At 40.2% G+C, this 20,716-nt stretch overlaps 1 protein-coding gene across 1 annotated transcript; it reads left to right on the forward strand.

Annotated features, from left to right (window-relative positions):
- The first annotated feature begins 2,576 nt into the window (after nucleotides 1-2,576).
- On the forward strand, nucleotides 2,577-19,690 carry CPB2 (carboxypeptidase B2). Its single transcript, XM_005147707.4, has 11 exons — nucleotides 2,577-2,653; nucleotides 6,613-6,688; nucleotides 9,470-9,594; nucleotides 9,679-9,787; nucleotides 10,309-10,410; nucleotides 10,966-11,070; nucleotides 13,540-13,656; nucleotides 14,687-14,777; nucleotides 18,368-18,570; nucleotides 19,305-19,389; nucleotides 19,506-19,690. The coding sequence occupies exons 1-11, from the start codon at nucleotides 2,577-2,579 to the stop codon at nucleotides 19,688-19,690; spliced, it is 1,275 nt and encodes a 424-aa protein (XP_005147764.4).
- Nucleotides 19,691-20,716: the final 1,026 nt, after the last annotated feature.

Genomic DNA, 20,716 nt, shown 5'->3' on the forward strand with positions numbered 1-20,716 from the left:
GCAAAGACCTGAATGTCCAAGCTGAGGGAGGGAGATATCCAGAACCCATGCTGTTCAATGAAACAAACACAGACTCCTACCTCTAAGCCAATGGCCATGAATAGGAGCAGGTGTTTCATTACACTCTGAGATGTCTATAGAGATCACAGATGGATTAGTCCTGGAAAGAGGCCACTTCTCTGCAATGCCAGTGAAGCAGCATGAGATGGCTCTCTCAGGTATAGTGGTCTGCACTAGGAAAGGATGAAGCTGGAGGAGATGGTGTTCCTAAGAAGACAAGTGGGAAGTGGGATTGTCAACACAGAGACAAATGATGACCCCTAACAGCTGGGTAGAAGTAGGGAAGTTTATGCTTAAATTTCTCTTTTTTTTTGGTCTTCCATCCTACATTTACTTTCCTTTTTATTTTGTTTTAACCTGTGCAGTGCCTTAACCTCCACAAGACTCTAGTTTGTCCTTCCTCAGAATTTCATTTAGTGTCTTTAGTTTCCTCAAGCACCCATTTTTGCTTTTTTTTGGGGGGGTGAAATACTTCCAATGCAGACCAGAAACCCAAAACCAAGTAGGAAAACAGCAGCTTTCAAACAGAGTGTGAAGCACGTCTTTGCAAAAAGCTGAAGAACCCACAGTAAAAGCAATCAACATAAAGAAAGTCTCACACTTAACATTTTCCCAAACTTTATTCTTGGGTAGTTAGTAGAAAGTGTTCCCTTTTTCTACTTAATTCATGCTGTAAGACATAAAGAAATATGATCTTTTATTTCCTTTGTTACCAGCAACCCCACTCCATCAATTTCCTCTGTTACACCTATCTCAGTAGGTTCCGTTTTTCTTTGAATTTGTGTCTCTGCACCAGACATTTCCAGACAGAAGTGTGCCTGAATGGCCAAGCTTCATCTCCTGTGTTTTATCCTCTGTTGGCAGCTTCCTTTTGCCTACGTGAGGGAAGAGCATCTGAATCCCTGGTTTAAAAATCAACCCCTGTGGCACAGCACTTCCCTTGCTGGGAATGGCCTCTGTACCTTACCAGAACTCCCTATTTGTTTGAACTACATCTAGAAAAGATAAAATAGGAACTATAAAATCTAGGTAAGGTGTCAGTGTTTTTTTTTTTTTGTTTTGTTTTCCCTTTGGTGTCCAGTTTGTGCTCAACTCCAGTCTGGGGAATTCCAGTGTTGGTGTGTATTCACAGACATTATAATCCCAGGGTACTCAACTGGGTAGCATCATTCAGCTCTGCTGACTTCAGCCATCTAAGACTTAGCTGTCTGGCTTCTTAGGACAGATGTACCCTCCTAAGTAAAAAACACCAGGACTGAATTTTATCTTGGAAGCCTTGATTGCCTGCCTAACTGGAGCACTGGCTCTTACTCAGACCACTCCAGAGCTCTTTTAGAGGAGGCTGGTGGATGCAGTCCATGTTACCTAACGTTAGCTCCAGAGCTTGCTTCCAGGCATTTTTCAAGTAGTTGTAGAACTATGACCCCAAGCTACACCTGCAGCATCAAATAATTTAGTTTCCCCATTCATTCCCATGTCTTGGCTCCCTGCTGTCCCCTTTACATGTATATTGATTCATTTCTTGGTCCTATTCTGGAATTAATTCCCTCTGGAAGAAAACCATGTTGTGTTTCTGGGGACCACTTACCTGAATAATCTTTTGTGTCAGACATCAGGTTTGGTTCCCTCATTCTGCACACACATGACAAAAAAAAGCTAACATGTCAAATTGATTCAGCTTTTTGGCATTTCCTGTCTGGACAATTGTGGATAGAAATATAGGAGGAAAATCTTAGGGCATGCAAAAATTAATAATGAGATGAAGAGTCACTAGTACATTTCTTGAAAAGCTAACCCTGTATGACATATGGAAAATACAGGGACATCTGAACATCACACAAAAGAGGACACAGAGCAGAACAAGCAATCTGAAATCCTTGGATAGACCAGGTGTTAATAAAAGAGGCAGCGACCAGCTCCAGAAGATGGAGACCAAATCGGTGTGCTCTATCCTAAACAAGAGGAACATCCCTCAATAACAAGTAGGTATCACATCACACTTGCTCCTTGTTTTCTCTGCTAGCAAATGCCATCAAAAGAAGTTTTCCTGCTCAGGATTTTTCCATTTGGACTACACAGTGGGAGTGTGGTTAACCTCACTCCCACTCCAGCTTCAGCTTTGCTGTGATGTTATAGGAGTTCTGAATGCAGAGCAGGCTGCCAGACCTCTGTAAACATTACAGGATAACAAAACCTTTGTGCTGTGCATTCTTTCTTATGTCTGTGGTTCATAGCCACAGTGAAATGACTCGCAGGCTGAAATGACAAAGCAACTTGTCAATATGAAAATGCCCAAAATGTACTTTATCCTTTTGGAGGTGGACAACGTCAATATGAGCAGGACCTCCCCAGGGATCTCTGTCATATTGACTTAGCCACCAGGAGCTTGGGAGCTTGAGCTTGAGATGAGAGACAGTATTAAATTTTAACCACTCTTTAAATAACGTTTTTAAAATCAATAATGTGGGTCTTGAACCCTTGGCTTTCCAATTGCATTTTGTTTCATTGTGTATACCATGAAGATGAAGTTTTGCCTGCTCTTTTTTACCCTACTTATGTGGATTCAAGAGAAGCATGTTTTCACTCTTCCAAGGTAAATATCTACTGGTGCTACTGGGCTTTTAGAGTGTGGTGAGTGGGACAGGGAATATACAGAGGCAGAATAACTCCAAGCTGCATAAGAAAACATTTGGCAAAGGCTGACATTTATTTATTGGTCTTGTAATTGGATATGTGGTTCAATTTAACATATAGATGGTAGAGGAAATGAAATTATTCTAAGTCTTCTTTGCATCCATAAATCCTATGTTTTTAATCATATTAAAACTATTCTTTCTGGTCTAAGTGCCAATCAATTCTGTTCATTCAGTGCTTTTGAATGCCAATAAAGGGCATTCTGAAACTTAATGGGATAAAATAATTTGCTTCATTTGCCTTAAAACAAGATCTTAAGTGAATTACTTCTTGAGGTAGAAAGAGAAACCATTTCAGAAAGTGCTAACAATCTGTTTTCTTTCTAAAGCAGCTTTTATGATCGTTTTTCCAGTCATAAATCATTTTTGAATAACCATTCAGTATTTGTACAATGTTCTAGAGGCAGCTTTATTGTTACCTATCGATAAATTTCAGAAATGCCTGGGAACCAAACTCTTTCTTAAAACACAAGGACATATGTCAGAGATGAAGATGGGCAAAGTGCTTTGATTTTCTACATGTACAGATGATTTGAAAAACTGAAATGTTTTAATAGGTAGAACTAAGAGGATAAGCCCCTCACAGTGATATTAAGCAAGCTGAACAACCTACAGGAATCACGATTAAACACAACCTGCTCACAGAGCTAAAACACCCACACAAATAATAGCAAATTATGTCTCACAGCCCCTCTGTAACTCCACAACACATGCCAGTGGCAGACCTGTGAGAGATGAACACCACTGAGCTCATGTTTCAGAAGTGGATATTTCACCCCCATTTGTGTTACGATCATGTTTTGTTGTAGATTGCTACAGAGGTATGAGGAGGGTTACAGCAGGGGAACAGTTAAACACAGTTTTAGGTTAATAGGGGGACAATTAAACATGTTTTTAAGTTAATTCTGTTGGGCAATATTGTTCTGTGCTACTTGAAGGTTCATCTATTTCATATTATAATAAAATGCTGAATATCTCACCTTTACAGAAGAATACATTTCCCACTGAAAAGCCTGAGTCTAACCCTCCCAGCCCTGATTATAAAAATGTCTAAAACAATGAGATTTTGAAGGTGATATATCTGACTTTTTACTTTTATTTGGGTGCTAGTGTGGAAGGATTTAATGGTCACATATTAAAGCTTGCCTTTGCAAGGTTATAGTGTGATTACTGCATCGTGAGACTTGTGAAAGAGCTGGGAACAGTGGAAAGACACACAGTTCACTTGTAGGGAAAAGGCAAGCGTGGCGGCTGATTGAGAGACAGCAAGGTGGAAGAAAAGAGAGCCCACAGGCAGACATCTGTGCTCAAGGCAGATAAACAGCTTACATGGTCCAGGAGAACAGGTGATGATGCTGGCAGCACTCCTCTAATGACACTACCTGCCAGAGGCAGGTAAGACATTCAGCTGAAGACTGATAGGGAGGTCTCTTTTCTGGAGATGATAGTCACAACATGCAAGATTCAAATGAAGCCAGGCTATGAGGACAGAGAGATGCACCCCTGCTGGTGCCTTGGTTTTGTGGCATGTGATGCTGATGGCATTCCCAGTGACTGAGAAATGCAGTGGAGAGGAGGGATGAAGAGACTGACATACCTGCAGAGAGTCATCACTGATTTGTGATTATCTGTGAGATGGTGGCCAGGCCCCCTGGACTGGATTCAGCTGACTATATGGGATTTCTATAGAGTTCTGCATGGGAACAAGTCCCCTTCATCTCCCGTACAGCTAGTGGAGAAAAATACGTGTATTTAGGTTATAATTCATTCCAGTTTAGCACACACACCTAAATTCACTCAGGTTAACCAGACTCTGAAAATGCCTTTCTTTATTAGGAGTGACAAGCTCCGATTACGATATCAAAACCATCTAAAATGAACTGTAATGCATCCCACTCGCTCTGTCATAGCTACAAGGCAAGGCCTGAGTATTGTGGTGTGGGAATGGCAGCTGGACTTACTTTTGTCACCCAAAGAAAAGGTAGAGGCGAAATAGATGAGGAACAACGACAGTGTCCAGTGGGACCCTGGCAGAAAGTTAGAGGAGTGGAATAAGAAGGAACCTCTTAAGGACAAACTTAAAGAGCAACTAGGGAAGCAGGGCATGAGGACAAAAAAGTGGAAGTGTGTTCAAGATGAACATGTTCAACCAGGGCAGTAGGCAGGAAAAGGAAGCTGGGGATGGGAGGTTGTTTCTGAGATTTGTATAAAGGCAACAATTGGAGCTTTTCCTTGAAGCAAAGGAACTGAGAAGCTGAATGACTACAATTTCAGCTATTACTACTCCCCATGTTAAACACGGCTACAAGCGCAAGGGCAGAACTCAGATCAGCTTGTTCAGTGTATTCAGGTCCTACTAATGAGAGCTGTAGAGGAACTGCTGCTAGCTATGACCCGTCTGGCACTTATCACACTCAGCTGAAATATTTGTGCAGCAAATGTTGGGGTGCAAGTACATACCAGCTTCCTCATTATAGCCCTCTCAGGCTGTGCGAATCACAGGACAAAGCCAGATGCAACAGCCCTTTTCTGGCCTCTCCTCTGAAAAGGCTCCCCCAGATACAAGAAGACAAATTTTCTTTTAAAGTAGCCCCCAAAACACACTGTGGACTGCACCTGCCTAAAGAAATAGGCAAAATGCCAACTCTGTGTATCCCTGATTACTTTTTGATGCTCTGTCAAATGATGGTGGACGCTAAAATAGGGCTGGCATATTGCTGGTTCTACATGAGAAACAACAGTGATTGCTTTGAGCCTGGCTAAAAGTAGAAAAGATAAATTACCTGGTTGCCAGACGCTGTCACGTCTCCGCTTGAAATCAGTCACAACACTGAGTTGTGACAATTGTGTTATGCAGCTTGAAAACACTAGTTCTGATAGCCCTGCCTGTTTTCTTTTCAGAACAGTCTTTGCAGACACGGCTGGCAGGGCCTTCCACAGTGTCAGGTTTATACACTGCTGCCAACTCCACATGATTAGAGGGCTGAGAGCCAGCCCAGCCCAGACAATGGAAATAAGTGTTTGACATTCCCCTGAGCCTGCTCCTTCCACACAGGCAAATTAGTTTAATTATCTATCCAGTGCAATTTTGAACTACAGAGCTTGTAGGGAACTGGAAATTAGGACTGGATTTACAATGCGAAAATGGTGGGTTTTCTTTCCAGAAAGTGAATTTCACTTCTGTCACCAGTAGTGGGGTGAGGCATGGAGTAGCTGGGTAGCACCATCTCATGTACTTCATATCCAGACCATGGGTTTCAAGTAGAAGGGGAATATAAGTTACCAGGCAAAGAGGGGGAGGACAGTGGTACAGACCAACTGAAACAATACCTGGCAGAGAGACAGAAATTAGGAGATTGGGACAGCTGGACTTTAGTAGGAATGATGATGGCAGTAGCCTCTGCTCATCTATAAACCATCATGTTTTGCTTTTGCCCCCCTGGGAGGGCTTTTTCCAGGATGGGAGGGTTCATGTCTCTGCTGAACAGTGGCTGAGACCACAGAACTCAGGGGACAACAGGAGAGCTGTCTTCCTGATCTAGGCTAGTTTTCCACCGGTGCTGCTGCACTCAGGTGCAGCTGGAGCTGGTTGCTGTTGTGCTCTACCAGCTCCCAGGGTGGTTCTCATAGTCCATCAGTAAATATTGGCTACCAAAGCCCTGCACCACTTCTTTCATGGATTTTACTGTCTGGCAGAAGCAAAGGCTGGAATGGAGCTCAGCATCTTCATTATTGAATCTTCTTTGTGTTCACGGCAGCCAAGCCAGGGAAGATGAGAAAGGCCAAGCCTGCTTCTCTACTTTCACAAGATCTAGAGTTCTGAGTACCTGTACTTCACTTAAATACCCTTCTTTTTCAGAGATGGAGTTTTGTGGGCTCTTCCACAAACAGACAAACAGGTTGAAGCACTTCAGGATTTATTGAACACCACTGAGGTAAAGAGATCCCTCTGCCTCTCTTGTCTGCAGGCCAGTATTTTTCCCCCAGGTGCACTAATACTGCCTTTCTTATCAGAGGAAGATTTAGCCCACTTTTATCCACTTGTTTTGATATAGCAACTCAACAAATGCCTGATTTTCATTGCTTCACCATCTTCTGATTTACATGTGGAGATCCCTCCTTCATAAAGTTGAGTAATGCATTATACCAGAGCTCAGATTTCTGCAATTGATTTTGTGTAGTAAGACACTGAAAAACTGGCAAAGCACAAACACACAGTAAATAGAAACATGCTAGGGAACCTCAGCATTTTAGATCAATGCAATCTTGACCTATATGACTTGCACAGCTTTGAAGATCGGTACTTGATTTTTATGGTAGTATTCTTAAAGCAGCATTTAAAAGATAAAAATCTCCTAAGCAATGGTTTTTAAAAAGAAAACAACCAAAACTCAAAAACATTTTAACCTTTCATTAAAGACTAGAGTATTTAATTAAAATGAGCCATCTCTTCCTCTTCAAAAGCATTTGCCCAACTACACCCTCCCAGTTTGAAGCCAACACTCTGCAACAAAGGTGTAAATCTTCCATCAACCAACATAATTTACAGTATGATTGAGGATGTGTCACAGATGGATGAGAGCTTTCAGTGGTGTCTATGCCCAATCTTTCTCTGTCTTTCTTGGCTCCTATTTATTTTATGTCCACCCCAAAATCCTACCAGTCTTCTGCTGTCCCTATTAGCATCTTTTGATCCTTCCCTTTAGTTCTCACAAACCTTGATAACCTTCCTTCCTCTTTTCCACCTCCACCAGTCAATTCACATATCCATCTCCTTTCCTGTACCCAAATAAATCTTCCATCCTCACCATCATTCCTCACTTCCTTGTATGCAGGAGCCCCAAGAAGTCATTAAGAACAACTGCAGTACATTCAGGGCTGAGAGAGCATGTGCTGATTCCTACCAAGTCACTTGTGTGAATATGTAAGCCAAACATTTTTCAAGGGTTATAAACTGACCATTTTTTTCCCATGGCAACAAATTGAGCAAGTTTTAAGAAGAGAAAGGAAATAGGAGAAGGAAAAGGAAAGGGAAGCCATAAATAGTACCTCCTAACAAGTCTTAATGGTTCCAATCTAGCAATCTAGCAAAGTAGAAGCATATGAAAATTGGCATCTTTCAAGAAGAATTATCAGACTAATTATAGGTGCTACTCCTGTAGTTGGAAGCAAAAACCTAAAGCAAAGGAAATGGTTCTTGTAGCATATTGTACTTGTAGCATCTTGTAACATTGCACCTAGCCTCCATCAGAAAACCCAGATGCAGTAACACCTACAAGAGAGTCTTTTCTTGCTGCCATGGGGCAGTACTGACCATTGCAATGATAGGTAAAGAGACCAATAATCATATGCATTATCAGAGTTTCCCATTTACTCCCATTCATTGCTCCTCTGCCACCTCAGCTGTGTCAATCCAGAGTTCCTCAGTTTTCCTCACTCTCCATTCGAAGAATGTCTTTACCTAAGAGCAACTCAATCTGAACTGGTGCATGCCAGTGGAGACAGCAGCCTAGCTAGGGAAACAGGAAAATCAGTGCTGGGCAGTTAAGCATCCAGCTTGCATCTTAGATGGGTTTTCCAAACAATGCTGAGCCATGTGATGCTGTTACTACCCTGCCAGTAACCCATGCCAGGGATATGGTTTAGTGTGGGATGTCCCTGCCCATGGCAGGGGGGTTGGAACTAGATGATCTTGAGGTCCTTTCCAATCCTAACTATTCTATGATTCTATGTGAGGTGGCTATACTGAGACTACCTCAACCATTTGTATAGCACATTGCAGTAATATATCCAGGGGCCAAATGTTTTCCCACTTACTGTTCCAAAGTGTTGATTAAAAGCATGGATGAGTTTTCTGTATGATTTTGCAGACACATTCTCTCTGAGATATGAGTGAGGTAAACAGCTGACAACTGCTACATGCCTGGAAACATGGTGTCTAAATTGAATATAATAATGCAACTACACCAGAAACAAAAAAATATAAACCTGTTTGTCTGGCAAATCCATGTTGTATGTTTTCAAAAATGCATCCAAGGATTATGTTGAGCTTTTTCACATTGTAAATTCATAACCAAATTTCTGCTTACTGTCACCCCTAGACCTTTTGGTATTATTGGTTTTAAAGTTTCAGTCTTTTATTGAATATGTTGGCTTCTGATTTTATTATTGTAAAAGATTTAACTTTACCAAGAAGAATCTCATTTTCTTATTTTGCTCCCATTTCTAATCTCCATATTGCTGCTTCAACTTGACTTATATTCAAACCCCTTCTGGCATTTATTTCCTCCCTGATCAAAGTCATCAGCGAATACAATAACTACAAAGACTAGCCTGATCTTCATTAATTCTCCAAATACCCTCAGGGAAAATAACTCTCAGCAGACTTTAAAACATGTAACATAATAACCAGCTAAGCATATCTATTATACCAGAAATACTATCTCAGAAAAGGTTATGTTCCTGTCTTTGTTTCTGATTTATGAATTTGTGTGCAGAAGTCATTATAAACATGTCTTAAATACACACGTTTTATTTCCAGCAGTAGCAGAATGCAGAAATACAACACAGGGAACATTAAACTGCTTGTTACAAGTGGTCTCTTAAATTGAAAACATATGCTTTGATTATTTTTGAAATGCTTCTTAAATGTCAGTAAGAATATTTTTCTTTCCTAGGTTAAAAAAAAAATTAAAATGCTTTTGGAAACTTTGCAGGTCATTCTCTGGCAACCTGTTGTGGTTGAAAACATCAAGAAGGACAGAGAAGTCCATTTCTATGTCAGGGCATCCAGCATAAATAGCATAAAAGCTCAGTTAAGGGAACTGATCATCCAGCACAGGTATGTATTTTTTTATTTGTTGTCATGAATGTTTCTGTAAAGTTGTTTGCCATTTATTTCAGAGGACATTGTGCTCTTTTTCAGAGTCTTACTGGGAGATGTTCAAGGACTTATTGAAAAACAGATTATCAATGACACAGTCAACCCTCGCATATCTTCCTCATATTATGAAAACTACCATTCGATGAAAGAAGTAAGACATTTTTGTTGTAATCCTCTGCAGATTCAAAGACTCAAATTTGTCTCATGTTTGAGAATGGAGAAAGGAAAGAAATCATCATCAGGATTACCATTGTATTGCTCAGCCACTGAGAGTTGTATTTACTGTAATGCCTTCATAAAGAAAAAAGCCCCAGACAAAACCTCTCTTTTTTGCCTCAAACTGCCGTTCACATACAGTTAATACAGAAGGAAAATGAAGTCACAAAACAACATGTAAATATTTTAAACATGAAATGAACAGCAATTTAACCAAGGAGAAGTGAAGAGGGATTTCAGGACTACATTTGGACACTGTTGTGACTGTATCTTAGTGGGTTTGTAATGAGAAATTACAGAGAGACAAGTGGTAAGTGGGCTGAGTTGCTAGGTTTTCTTTCTCATCAGCTAAAGAGGCAGGATTTGGGTAGGAAGAATTAATCTAAGTCTAGACCTCGTTCAGGAATGAAGGAGAACAACTGGGAGAAGATCAATTTGCTAACTTCATCTTTGCAGATATATTATTGGATGGAAGAAGTAGTGCAAGTCCATTCTGACCTCCTCCAGAAAATATATATTGGATCATCATATGAAAAACGACCGCTTTATGTTCTGAAGGTACAGCTGTGACTTACTGCAAAACCTGTCCAAGTACTAATGTCAGCAAGTGATGGGGTTTGGCCAGAGCACTTTCTTAAATCTATACTTATATGCATATTTTTGTGGGGGTTAGAATTTTCCTAAAATATTGCAATAATTTGTATTGCATTTGCAAAGGCATTTGACCACATTAGACTCCTTGTTGGATCACAAGAAAGTTATCACATTTAGGCCATCATCCAAATGCATGAAAAACCGGCATGGTGGATACCCTCTCCTGTTAACTATGAATCCAGTCTAGGTTGTTGCCCTGCTTAGCTGGTGACCTACTCACTTGACTTCAGGTCTTGCTGTAGTCTTGATGCCATGTTAGGAGGTTGCTGCAAGCAGTCTGAACATGGCTCTCTGACTGCATGTGAACATAACTGACAGCAGTATCCTGGCCCAGTATCAGACTAAGCTCTCCTTACAAGACAGATATTTCTTCTTCCATCTTGGTTACTCTTTTCACTTCTGCTTTCAGGTGGTTCACTTTGCAATGGTGCCACTTTAATACAAATTCTCTTTTGTCAGCTTTCTAAAAGGCAGGACAAATCCAAAAGTGTCATATGGATTGACTGTGGTATCCACGCTAGAGAATGGATTTCTCCTGCATTTTGCCTGTGGTTCATAGGCCATGTGAGTAGCTAAACACATCTGATTGATTATCATTTTCAAAGCAAAGCAAAAAATCTCGATTCTTTACCCAATTGCACTCTAAGCTCCATAAAGTCTTAATCCACAACACCATCCTATGAGTTTTGTTTCTAAGCTGCATACGTAGCAGTGAGTGTGTGTGAACATATGTGTGTGTGAGTAGATGGAGGGGGGGATGTGTGCAACAGACAGAAAGTCATATGGATAAAATGCAAAAGAGCTCAGATGTATTCTCAAGTATATGATAGGAACTTCCAAGTTTCTTCAAATGTGCAGCAAATTCAACATAGATGTTTACAATTATGAACAGTCATGGATGGAGAGGGCATGTCAGGAAAAGCAAGTATCTGGTAATCCACTAGGGCTGTGTCCATACCACCACATGGATCCAAGGAATGGTCTTGGCTCTGAACCGTGCAGCACATGGTGGCTCATGCCCATATTACTGGCAGCTGGCACTCCCTGGAGTAGATCAGAGGAGACCCAGAGTGAGCTCAAGCTGTCCTACAACTCCTAGCTTTTCCCTACATGCCTTCCTAAAGCAACACATAACTCTTGCTCCAGGCATGGCATAGCTCCACACCAGCATGAACGCCAGCAATCTCTATTTATCACTTGCTGTGATGTGCCACCTGCTGCTGTGCCTGCTGCTACTGCTCCTCTGCCTCCTGCCTCTGCATTATTTATTCATGCTCCTGCTTTTTTCTGGTCTGCCTCATTCAGAGAACGAGGCCACACAAGCCACCTTCTTCTGAAGGTACCATCCCTCCTAGAGACACCCATCCTAGAGACCTCCAGAACACGACCCACATCTGCCAGCCACATGCATAGTACCAGCTCACGTGAACTAGTAAATCACTGATGGGATGAGACTGTAGTATGGCCTTAGCCTAAAAGCAGCCTTGATATGCAGTTGCAGACCGATGGTCATATCTGATCTTTAGTATTTTTGATACCTACACTGTTCAGAATAGTGAACAAAGGTACACCAAAAGATTCAACATCCATGGTTTTCACCTGTACCTTAACATATCTTGCCTTGGTCTTTTGGAATTTAAGGCATCTCTGCTCAATTCTGTTAAGCTGCTGGCCCAGTTCCTAAGATGTACCAGGAAAAGTCTCTTAATGCCTTTCTGGCCCAGACAAGGTTGCCCAGCTCGCTCAGTTAATATCCTGAGGTATTATTCACTGTTTTCCACAAAAGTGAAGTTCACTGTAAAAATACGCTAGATGAGATTCAGACTTAACAATCACCAGTACTGTAGCCAGAGAAACAACATAGATGAGTCCTTCAAACATGAATTACAGTTCGTGATGGAACTAAGTAATAAGGATAATAATAATCACGTGTTTATTTCTGTCCTCAGTCACAACTATAAAATCTCAGTGGCTATAATATTTGAAAGGATATTGCAAGAGTTAGGAGCAGATACAGCAGAATGTACCTTGTGATCCACCTATAATCCCAGCCTTTAAGGTTCCCTTGGAGAGAAATGCATTTGCCCTTTTCATGCTGCTCCAAATAATTACCAGCTGTGCTGTCACTTTGCCAGTGACATGTCCCTGCAGCATTTTTCAGAAGTAACAAGCCGAACATTTAAGTTCACAATCCTTTTGATCTAATTTATGTGTTTTAAATTCAAATTTTATTTTTATATCACTTCATAAAAGTAACATTTCAAAATCTGACATTAATCCACATCTGCACACATGCATTAAAATCACTAGCTCTCTCTAGCAAATCCTAGGCATTCTTTATAATGGGTTCCCCCTTTATCATTTAATTTTGTAGAAAGATTGACACTTCCCATTTAGTCAGAGAAAGTCCATTTCCTCAGTAAAATGAGGAAGGTTTTAAAATTAAATAAAGTAGTTTAAGTAAGGCATAAATAATAAAAAATATTATATGATTAATGACTTAATCTATTTTAATAGTAATAAACCCACTTATCTAGGTTAAAATTTATCCCTGTGTCATGGACCACAACAAGTAAGATAAGAAAGAAGAAATAATGTTATATACAGCAGACATTTGAAACGTTACTTGTTATTTTTGGGCCTGCCTTATTTTATGGCCTGATTTATTTTATATACCAGTACTTTTGTGGTATTTTCAGTGGGAAGGAAGGGTTCCCATATTTTATATGACTAGCAGAAGCTCAAACCTTCGTCTTAACAGGCTTCAACTCTATCTCATGACCACTAATTAACATTGGATTGCAGTGTATCTGATTGACTGTACCAGTTCAATTCTTACCCTCTCCCTGGCATTTCTAACCAAAGAGCTACTTTGCTGTTTAGCAGTTTCTGTGATGTGATGCATCTCTATGAGGCGATAGACTGGTCTGATAATTGCACAGTTATTTTACATAGCCCATCAGCTGCCTTTCTAGGACGGTAAGAAAACTGCTGTTACAAATGCTTTTCATAAGTTGCTCCTGTACTTTATAGGCAATCCATGTGCGTGAGAGAGATCAGACCATGACAGAGCTTCTGGAGCACTTTGACTTCTACGTCATGCCTGTGATCAATGTAGATGGCTACGAGTACACATGGAGCCATCCTTCTGTATGTAGAGCTTTTCTGACAACCTATGCAATGCACTGATGTGCTATTTATGGGAACCATCAGTGAGCATGCCTAGGACATCATTTTCATCCTGGAAGTGCATGCCCCAACCTCTTAATGTGCTTGGAATTTCTGCATCTTTGCCCTATGTCAAAACCAACAAATTCTGCAACAAATTGGCATCTGACCCACAGCAACTTGGTGTCTTCCAAAATGCCAGAAATACATTTAGAAATGACAGAATCTCACCTTGGGACTTTAATACTTCTAGAGATCAGGGAATGCCCGTGTCAGCCTTCAGCAGCAAGGTTACAACTATTGGCACAATCCAGCACAAGCTGGATAGCACGCTGCATCACACAAAGAACAGCCAATAACTCACTCCTTCCTCCTGCAAGGTAGCCCCATTTTCTGCACACTTTTTACTTCACATACATGAAGGTACAACATGTATCTTTTGTCCAAGATTTTATGTACTGATTGCAAATTCCAAGCTGTTGAGATGATTCTTTGGGTTTTAGATAATTCTTTGGGTTTTAGATAATTCACTAATGTCAAAAAAAAGAACCACCAAAAACCGACAATCCTCCTCCACTCTTTTACTCATCCAATCTTAACCCAGCCTGGCTCACATTTGGATAACTACATATATATACCTCAACAGCTGCACACCAAATTTCCAACTTTCTACATGCTGTCAGCAGTGCCTACAGAAAGGTTGGACTGGGAGTTCTAAACTCACATTTCTGGCCAAACTATACATCTCCTCCTCTCCTTCCAAGGTCCAAATCCATTGAAATCAGACCAGATGTGACCACCTCTTATCCTACCCAGTATTGGGTACTACCCAATCCTACCCAGTCTTTTATCATCCAGCCTTGCAGACAAGCAGACTGTGGTCTTTTGCATCTTCCTTGACACATGACCTGTAGAGGCAAAAGTGGGAAGTCACATTTAACTAACCAATGAGATGGTGCATTGTTTCTCTCAGCTTTTTCCCTGAACATGGCTTGTGTGTCCATTTCCATAGAATCGACTGTGGAGAAAGAGCCGTTCATCGCATGGTAACAGCAAGTGCATTGGTACTGACATGAACAGGAATTTTGATGCGCACTGGTGTGGTATGACATAACTTCCTTGCTATTGTACTCCTGCCTCACTTTCAGCCTTTAAAATTCATTATTTTGGGGGAAAAAAATCTATTTCACAGAGTTGATACAAAGACAAATGCAGCTGAGTATCTGTTATGAATAAGTGAATACTTCCTCAACTTCAGACACTTTTTGTTGGGACTCAGGATTTTTCCTCCTCAGATGCCACACTGGGGATTAACCTCTTCCCAGCACCATGACAAGAGAGAGGGGGACCAGGACCCTGGATCCTGCCCCTTGCATCACACCATGTCACATATGGTGCAGGCTACTAACGGGAGGGATGAAAGAGGGAAGAGAACCATCTCAACATCCCTTGCCATGTCAGTCAAGAGCTGTTGCACCATCCAGTTGAATAGATGCTCCACTGGGCTGTGTTATCACCCCAGTCATCCTTCAGTAATGCCTAGCTGACCAAGATTTTTTGGTTCCCAGTGTTTGCTGTTGTCAAGGCTGGATCATATTTACTTACCTACAGGCAGTTTAGTACTTGACAGATTTTTAATGCAGAATAGCTGCCTTAAAATGTTAACCTACAGGTCAGATCTGGTTACACACAGTACTGACAGTAACATCCTGTATGACTTTTGGTCCTTTTAGTCCATTACTAAACTGGGAATAAAGATGTTTATTTACCATTCATGGTTATTGTATGGGGAAAACCACACATTTTTTCAGGCACAAAATTATGAAGATGGAGACCACAAACACAGATCTGAAAGTGATTTTTAGTATAAATGTATCATAAAAACAGAATCTGGGGAAGTCTGAAGCAGTAACAGCGAAAACCTACGTGATACAGATACTAGTTTCAAGGTTATACCATGTAGCGCACTCAACTTGTCAAGCACTTCTGGTGAACAACTTCTGAAGTGGAGAGATGATTCTTTTTCACAAAGAGCAGAAGAAAACTTGTAGATTAGAAAGTGCTTCCTCTCTAAGTAAATCTTTGGACAAAATATACACCTTCTTACAGGGCAAAACCAGAACATCTTAAGTAATCAGGGAAGCATTCATACTGTTTTCAGCCATGCTACACTCCTCTCTTTCAAACATGTTTGGAAACATAGAAAAGCCTTAGCACCTTGTAGGGTCATTGGAGAAAAAAAAAATGTAAAGGTGAATCTAAGGACCAAGCCAGATGCTTGTAATAACTTAAATAGATGATTGTAAGGCTGTCCCTAAGTTTCTACTTCTTTTAGTTATATTTATGTATATATACATGTACATATAGTCAGTAAAACGATGAAAAACAAATCCCTGTTTTTCTTAGATAGCATAAAAATATTGTTTATACTGATTCAGATACATTAGCAACTGGTAGCAACAGTTGAGCAGATTTAACCCAGAACATATTAACTGTAATATCCCCATTATTGTTGTTCAACAGGATTCTCAGAAGAACCTAGCTGAAGTTTTATCTTTGTAATACTGCTGCAATTATTAGTAGCTGTGTCAATTGAATACAATAACACAATTGTGTTAATGGGAAAAGGCCACAAATTCATGGGAACCTGCAAGCTAACTTTTCTAAGCAGAGAGGAGTTCTTGTCAGGGATGCCAATTGTTCAGGCTTCCACTGGCTTCAGATTTGCTTGTGAATACATTTTTGTGCCACTGCAAAATCCTGGCTTTCAGCTGTATGCAATTAAAGCTGTTTTCCTCTTCAGCTGCTTAGATAACAACTTTGTGAAGTTTATGAACAAATCCCTCATGGTTTTTATGAGGAGCAAAATATGCTAAATGCACTGATACTGTATGTTTTTCTTTTATACCAGTATGAAGCAAAAATATTCTACAAAAAGCAATGCACTAACTTAGAATTTGCTCTGTGGAACTAATTTTGACTGGAACCTGGATTTAAATTGTTTTCCACATTTTCCATAAGGTTTCTTTAGCTGGCTACTCTCAAACTGATCAAGAATTTAGGAAAGCAGACAGAACATTTATCTAAGATTGCCAGCCAACAGATTCTTCATTGCCTTTTTCCTTGGAGAGTTTTCCCTTCTTTGCAAAACAAAACAGTGTAAAATTTAACATTCTCATTTTGCCTCTTTTACATGACTTTGCTCAAATGCCAAGAACTGTTTGCATTTTCATGTGCATGAATTTTCATGGACTGTCTGTGAAATCCCCCCTTGATTCAGAAACATTAAGGTTTATACTTGTATCCCAGAACATAAATGTACCACAGCCCTCTCTATCACAGTACTGTTTTTTCTGACCTCCCAGCCTGCATCTCCCAGAGCTTCTCTGTCACCACTTCTCCCACACAGCTTTCTCTCTTCACTGTATTATTTCTGCTTCTTCATACAAGGGGCATTTATTTTTAGCCATTGATATTATAAAGGAGATTGCAGCATCTGTGGAACAGGTCAATGCATGAAAATACAGGTTTATTCATAACATCAATAACCAGGCACTATCATATAACCTAAGCTTTCTGCCTATTGCAACAACATTTCATGCAAATACACCTTTATGGAGCCTTGGAACTTTTAATTAAAACATGTATGTTTTATGTATATATTAAAAAAAACCCCTAACATGTATGTATATGTTTTAATTAAATAGTAAGTAATTTTTTATATTGAGATACATAAATATATATATATATATATAATATTGAGATATATATATATTTCAATCACAATTTTAAAGCATTTTTGGGATCCAGGTATGCTTTCTGCTACTTCCTGACATGGTATAGATCTTCCTTAGATATCACTGGCACCAAAAGATATTTCCTTCTCTTCTGTATCTTAAGATAATAGCTTGTGTTTCTTCCTCAGGGCTGCAACTCAGCAGATGTAACTGGAATTATTGATTTCTGGAAGATGGGCATCTGTTAAAACATACCAGTGCCCACAGATGAAGAAAGTCTTGTGGGTGTTAAAGTACTCAGTGAGCTTTATTCCTGCATAAGATTTAAAGATAAAATGTCAATTTAAACTAGAGATAGTAGCAAAGGGGAAAATTTACAAAATTTATTAAAACATGGAGACCTGATATTTAACATTAAAGATCCTGGCTGCTTCCAGAAAGTTATTTGGTCTTATTCTGAAGAGAGCAAAAATGGTGAATCCTAGTCATCTTCTTGGTAATTTGTTCCGGTGTGTAGTTTTTCTCATTCTTAACAACCTTCACTTTGATTTGTATTTCTCCTACTTAAATTTGCAGGTTTTTTTCCCCCAAGATGAAATAATCACTTAGAACTGTCTTTCCTGTAGGACTTCCTAGATTTTGAGAAGGGATCTCATGATTTAGTTCTAGGTGAATTTAAATTGAGCATATTCAGCCCCTCCTCTAAGACATTTTATTGGGTCTTTGAGTCTTTCTTTTTTCTTCGCCTTCTCCATCTTGTTCCTTCTCAATTTTTTTTTCAAGGGTATAGCAGGTAAGAGATCCTGGTAGGTTCACACTGATTTCTAGAAGCATGAGGGTTCTTTCCACAGCATGGCCATGTCCATTTCTTCTGTATTAGCATCATACTCTGCTCTCTTGTTAAACAGAACTGCAGAAGAGGAGAAGGAGTAATGCTGTGCACTTCTTTGTTACAGGAGAAGGAGCATCTCCCTATGAATGTCATGAGATATACTGCGGACCCTACCCTGAGTCTGAGCCTGAAGTGAAAGCAGTGGCTCGGTTTATCAGAGATCACAAAGACATCATTAAAGCCTACATAACCATGCACTCCTACTCCCAACTGGTATTGTTTCCATACTCTTACACTATGGAAAAAAGCAAAGATCATGATGAACTGGTAAGTCTTCCCAGCTCCTGATTTCACATTTGTTTCAGAAATTCCTCCCCTGCTTGGTTAGGCTTCTAATGAGGGACACACAGTGCTCTAAGGATCAGGAATTAGGAGATTAGATTTCTCTTGATGTTCCTAAGAACTTAAGTCTGGGCTGATCTAGCAGTGTGCAACTTATCAAACTGTTTCTGAAGACTACAGAAAAAATAAAAATACTTATTACAGATTGATAACACAACAATCCCTGATACACTGAAGCTAAAGAGCAAAGTCTTCTTTTATTGGGCACCTCGAAAAGATCACTTGCTAATTTAATGCTCTCTGTACACCTAAGCAATGAGGTACTCTTGCGGACATTTGCTACTTTTAAAGTTTAATAGTAGAATTCCACCAATGAAAATCTACGTCAATACTACATAAATCAATAGTCACTTAAAATACTGTGGTGAAAAAGGAAAAATATGAGACAAGAGGGAAAAATTGGTCTGACAACAGTTTGCTGCCTGAAGTGATGGTAAGGTCCCACATATATTTTTTACCTAGCTACAGCAGAAATGCAAACTGTGACATGGGCATAGGCTGAAAATTTTAACCATGTTCTGTGGGTTTTCTAAAGCCATTAATAAGAACATTTAACTAATGTGAGTTAACACAGAACACGGTGCAAGTAAATCCTAACTGCATACATATTAACTATTATCACAACGGGGTAAAGCTAAGAATGTTTTGTTTAATTTCAGGAAAGTCTGGCAAAGAAAGCAGCTAAAGCTATAAGGAGAACAACAAAGAAAATTTACATACCTGGTGCTGGTGCACAAACAATTTGTAAGTATGACTTTACTGCAATAAATAACATCCTTGTTAGCATCAGAAGACAGCTTTTGAGCAGAAAACTGAAGTTCTGGTTCTAAGTAACTTATCTATTTTCCCTTCTCATACAGATTTAGCTCCTGGAGGGTCAGATGACTGGGCTTATGATCTTGGCATTAAATATTCTTTTACCATTGAGCTTCGGGACACAGGAACTTACGGATTTTTGCTTCCTCCTCAAGAAATTAAACCAACTTGCTTAGAAGCACTTTCTGCTGTCAAAGAGATAGCTCAACATGTTCTTCAAAATTTGTGATGCTGAATATAATTTATTCCAGCATGACTGTTCTCAGTTAGTTCAACCAATAATAAAAAAACCAAACTTGCTGCTTTATTAAAATTATTTATACATGGGCAAAAGAAAAAAGAATTACTGTAGTCCCTGTATTTCATTCTAGAATACATGGTATTTTTTTCTGCCATACTTACAGACCTATAACAGTAGCTCAGTGCACTACATATACATATACTGAACACTGTAAGGGGAAAATAAGATAATCTTATGTCCTTCTAGATGGTGGGAGCTCCAGGTGATGGAGCATCAAACAGGCCTCTGATTGAAATGCGTCATTCTGGGCAGACCCAGAAAAGATTCGCGCATTTTGGTCATTCAAGCTGTTACAGGATTTCCTCACCAAAAAAAACCAAACAACCTATCCATCATTTTTACTGCCAAATGAAGGGTGTTCACATGAGAACTTCCCCCTGCATCTTTAGAGAAAGGCAAGGACACACTAATGGTCAAATCCAGTGGGAGCTGACCAAAGGCTCCTCCACAATTAGCTGCTGTGTTTATCCTGTGGCCAAGGGTTAGCACAGAACAACCTAGGCTTCAAGACTTCATACCAGGGCCTCCAGTGAAAGGACAAGAGGCACGGTTTTATACAGAAAAAGGGTAAATTTAGACTAGGTATTGGCAAGAATTTCTTCCCTGTGTGGGTGGTGAAGCACTGGCACAGGTTTACCAGAGCTGTGGATGCTCCATCCCTAGCAGTGTTCAACGCCAGGCTGGACAGGGCTCGGAGCAACCTGGTCTAGTGGAAGATGTCCTTGCCCACAGCAGGGGGCTGGAAATAGATGATCTTGAACGTCTTTTCCATCCCAAACTACTCTGTTTGCACCTCAGCCACAGTGTTTATCAGCCCCACAGTCCTGAGAGGCACAGGCCGAGAAAGCAGACTGGCAAGCCCGAGAAGGGCGCGAGGAACAATCAGCGCTACCGGCCCCCCTGAAGCTCCCTGAGGCTCGGCGGGGCCAGGGGAACAGACACGCCAGTTCCTCC

This window comes from Melopsittacus undulatus, chromosome 2 (assembly GCF_012275295.1).
Source record: "Melopsittacus undulatus isolate bMelUnd1 chromosome 2, bMelUnd1.mat.Z, whole genome shotgun sequence".
In the NCBI taxonomy this organism is placed as follows: Eukaryota; Metazoa; Chordata; class Aves; order Psittaciformes; family Psittaculidae; genus Melopsittacus; species Melopsittacus undulatus.